This window comes from Setaria italica, chromosome VIII, assembly GCF_000263155.2.
Source record: "Setaria italica strain Yugu1 chromosome VIII, Setaria_italica_v2.0, whole genome shotgun sequence".
In the NCBI taxonomy this organism is placed as follows: Eukaryota; Viridiplantae; Streptophyta; class Magnoliopsida; order Poales; family Poaceae; genus Setaria; species Setaria italica.
In genome coordinates, this window is record NC_028457.1 from 27,520,859 (window position 1) to 27,525,503 (window position 4,645).

A 4,645-nucleotide genomic window follows, 5' to 3' on the forward strand; every position below is an offset into this window, starting at 1 on the left:
ATGGACTTCAAGTCAGTGTTTCTCAACATAGATTTGAAGGAGGAGGTCTACGTCCACCAGCCGTCGGGATTCGTCATCCCCGTCAAGGAGGACAAGGTGCTACACCGGCACCGCGAGCTTGGAATGCCAAGCTGGATTCCACTCTGAAGGCTACTGGCTTCGAGCAAAGCCCACACGAGGCAGCCGTCTACCGGCAGGGCAACGGAAGCAATGCCTTGCTGGTGGGCGTCTACGTCAACGACTTGGTGATCACAGGCACCAAGGACAAGGAGGTGGAAGCGTTCAAGGAGGAGATGAAGGCCGCCTTCCAAATGAGCGACTTGGGGCCTCTCTCCTATCTAGGGATCGAGGTGCACCAAGACGACCCCGGCATCACACTTCAACAAACCGCCTACGCCAAGCGCATCGTTGAGCTGGGTGGGCTCACTGACTGCAACTCAGCTCTTACCCCGATGGAGGAGAGGCTGAAGTTGAGCCGCGACAGCACGGCTGAGGAGGTGGATGCTACACAGTTTAGGCGCCTTGTGGGGAGCCTTCGCTACCTCGCCCACACACGGCCGGACTTGGCGTTCTCCGTCGGCTACGTCAATCGGTTCATGCAGCGACCGACGAGAAAGCACCAGCAAGCTGTTAAGATGATCCTCTGCTACGTCACGAGGACTCTCGACTACGGCCTCCACTACCCGAGGTGTCCCGGGGCGACCACGCTGACAACATTGACACCAGCAAGAGCATGAGCAGGATGCTCTTCTTCCTCAGCAAGAGCCTCGTCCACCGGTCGGTCAAGCAGCAGGTCGTGGCCCTGTCCAGCTATGAGGCCGAGTACATCACCACGTCTTCTGCTTCGACTCAAGCTCTCTGACTCGCTCAGCTGCTCGGTGATCTTCTTGGCAAGGATGCTGAAGCAGTGGAGCTCAGGATGGACAGCAAGTCTACTCTGGTTCTAGCGAAGAATCCTGTCTTCCACGAGTGAAGCAAACACATCAGGGTCAAGTACCATTTCATCAGGGGCTGCCTGGAGGAAGGGAACGCGGAGGCCAACTACATCAACACCAAGGACCAACTCGTTGACCTTCTGACCAAGTCTCTTGAAAGGAACAAGTTCCAGGAACTTTTCTCTAGGGTTGGGATGGTTCAGCTGCCACTCAAGACACTCAAGACTTAGGGGGAGAATGTTAGAATAAGTCTTTGTGTTATTGAGTGTGCCTATCTATATATGTATTAGGTTTATTTCCTATTTTACCCTTTGCTTAGCCACCAAGCTACCTACTCTTGGTTGGCCTGTATATGTACTCAAAACTGCCTTTGTGGCTTGTGGTGAATGAGAAAGATCCCTTTGGGCCAACAAGATTCACTTATATCTACTCTGCCACTTGTGCAAGAAATCTCTTAATTATAGTCGGAAAAGTATTACCAATTTGAGGACATGATAATATGGGCGTTTTGCCATTTTGGGAACTGGGTAGCTTATGGTGAAGCGGCCAATTAAGCAATGAACTGGCCTCACCATAGATGCAGGTGAGGGTTGCGGTCTTAAGCTTGTAATTTAATACATCTGCATGTTTGTTTAAGGAAAATATTTTTTTTATTACCGAACTCAGTTACGTCCTATAGTAAAAGGGGTAACAGGACATTAAGAGCCAATTGCATGGAGGAGATATTAACATGAATGTAGAGCTGTCTAACCATGGTTGCTGCCTAGAAAACAACATAAACATTGCAAGGATGGTAGAAGCTTCCACTCAAATTTAGATGTTAGAAGCTCATTCATTTTACTGACACCCTTTTCATCTTGTTCTGCCTTATGTTGATGCACTGACAGTATGCGAAAATAGGCATGAGACCAACATTGCAGATATAAATAAGGTAGGAAATTTTTAACTATTTCTTTACCTTGCTGCACATGGTGCCATTTTCCTTAGCAGCTACCAGGCAACATAGGTACCTGTAGTCCGGTAGTGCAGCACAGTGCACAGGAAATGTGATTAGAACAAAGGTATGGAGAAGTCTACATCAACAAAATTGTGAGACATATATAGGAAATGTGGTCAGAACAAAATTCAGTCGAAGATAACAAGAGGAAACAAGACAAAAACTCACCAAAATTATGGACTTTATCCAAAACAACAAATTATCTTGTAACAGCGGCCATCGATCGCCCCCAAAGGCCTATACTGGAAACTTGCTTATTGACCTGTAGACATGACACCGCACATTTGAGGTCCTCTTTCTAAAAGTAAATTGTTGTGGACTTCAGAAGTGTGTGATCACCCAAAATATAAATGTAGAATAAGTAAAGAACAACATTGATAGTGATTATATACCTCGTGGCAACCAAGGCTGACATAATCTCCACCTGACAGAGCTGACCCAGAAAAGTCATGTGTGAAAACAGTTATATTTGAAGAAAGCAGTATTACAGCGGCTTCATTTGCATCTGCTCAGCATCCACTGCATTGAGTCAAAGGAAAGCCTGTTTAATATTCCAAAAAATACATTGACCGCTTGAGGTGCTGTGTGATGTACATAAAGAGGAGCTGAAAATTGTAACTTGTGCTACCAACTCAATAGATGATTTTCCAAAAGCTTAGAAATGTGTATCAATATAAAGCAACTTGCACAAAAATCAGAATGTTAAAAGAAGGAATCACCCAATGAATGATCAGACATATGGAACGTGGAGCAGACATGTTGAGTATCTATTTCCGTGGCAGTAGACCACACATGGGAGAGCAGTATTCTCTGGGGTAAAAGCAGGAACATAGTGACTGCATTTTAAGATATAGCCTCTTGCATTTGTAAGCTGCCAGATGCAAGTATAACACTAAGGTTATAAACAAAGAAGCTTATAGTTGCCATCAAACTTCTCTTCAGCAAATAAAAGACAGAAAAAACCTTGCTAATTGATCCCAGCACTTGCCTCCAAGTCTAGTCGTTTGTATTTCCGTCCTGCGAGGATAAACTCTGTGTCCCATAGATACTGATCTAGATCACATTCTGACCTGCAAATTAGAATCCATTCAATCCCAATACACCAGATACATTGATGAATCCTTAACTTGTGCAATGAATTTAACTTTTTTTTAGGTCAATGAATTTCACGTTTTGATGGACTCCAATCATTATTGTATTTTGAAAAGACTAGGTACAAAAAAATACCAATGAGTATGCTAAAGGTGCAAAGCCATCGATCAGCTAATTTTATTATTACATCAAACTAATATTTGCAACCAAAACTATATAAGGCACTGGCAGCCTATTAGGATATCTTCCATGAGATTCTCAGCTTCGAAATGTGAGGAACAAAAAAGCATGCCATGTTCCAATTAATGCTGCAGAAAAATCATACACATACATCCTAAATGAAGCTACACTTTACAGCTGTGTTCCAAAAAGGTTACAACAAAAGAAAAAAGAGCAGCAGCAAGCAATAGCAGCCAAAAATTCACACATGATCCCTCAGCGAGGATATCAAATTTGTAACTCGAGCAGAAGATAACATTAACAGGGCAGGTAAACTTTATTCTTTTACGCATACACTAACACGAAAAGTGACTCTTGACAGCTATTAGCATCATACGGAATGCTCATGCAAGATCAGCTACACATAACATGCTAAATAGAAGACCCCAATGAATATTGCAACCGTATCTAACCCTTGCTTTAATAGCACATGGTACAGATTTGCATTAACATAACAAAGAACCCATGCAGACCTGCAGAAACCAGTAAGTAACTATCCTCAATCGCACGATCTCATCCTCCATTGGAATTAGGGATCGTACATTTACAGGTATCGTTTCGGCGAAGAAACCCAAAGCGAAGACGTGATTTCCTCTCGTCAAGCGAAGCCTCCAGAATCAAGAAAACATAGGTATTTTGAAATTAGCAGTGTTCTGAATCCCGGGTCCATACAAAATTACGAAAGAGCATAATTCATTTTGTTTTCAGTAAACAATGGAAACAATTGAACAGTACCATCATTATTTTGACCCTTTGCAAAAGATTAGGCAGCATGTTCATTTAAACCAATATCATTCTACATTTAATTTTCTTTTGTGGATAGGGGAGTCATGAATCTATATATATGTAGGTGAAAGGAAAATAGGATTTAGAATGTAATCAGTTTTGAACCTGAACCTGCAGAAGCTTATCGACTGAAGATTGAAGCTTTGAATAAAAATCATCTAATTTCTGCCCTCGAATCATAGCCCTGATGATTGAAGCTTCATATAAAAAAACATCCCATTAGTGCCTTGGTTTGGATTTCAGCTTTACCGCACTATTAAGTATTAATTCAGAAGAAACAGTATTACCACACCTGGATGAACTTGATGCCCCCTTTCTTCTTCATCTTCTTTCTCTGTTTTACTTCCTAATCGGTGTTGGTTTGACCTTCGCAGTGCCGTCTATTTGTCCATCCCATTAGTTGGCCGGTCCGCGGCCGGCGGGCGGCGTACAGCGGTGGCCGAGGCACGGCCGGCGGGCGGGGCACAAACGGTCAGGATGTGCTGTGGCCTTCAGATCCTGTGGCAGGAGAGAAGGGGAAGGAAAGGGAGATGGAAAGGGAGGAGGGACAATTCCCCTTTGTAAAGGGGAGAGGGAGGGGGCTAAGAGCAATTCCAATAGATTGAACTTCCCCTTT

At 43.7% G+C, this 4,645-nt stretch overlaps 1 protein-coding gene across 1 annotated transcript; it reads left to right on the top strand.

Moving 5' to 3' along the window:
* LOC106804474 (uncharacterized mitochondrial protein AtMg00810-like) lies at nt 1–737 on the top strand. The gene is made up of 2 exons (XM_014805645.1): nt 1–96; nt 150–737. Exons 1-2 carry the CDS (start codon nt 1–3, stop codon nt 735–737), a joined length of 684 nt encoding a protein of 227 aa, XP_014661131.1.
* The last annotated feature ends 3,908 nt before the right edge of the window (nt 738–4,645 follow it).

Bases quoted from the DNA above. Each gene is read 5' to 3' on its own strand.
- LOC106804474 (XM_014805645.1), top strand. From the start codon at position 1: ATGGACTTCAAGTCAGTGTTTCTCAACATAGATTTGAAGGAGGAGGTC. The intron at 97-149 runs GTGCTACACCGG...TCCACTCTGAAG, and splicing joins TCCCCGTCAAGGAGGACAAG to GCTACTGGCTTCGAGCAAAG.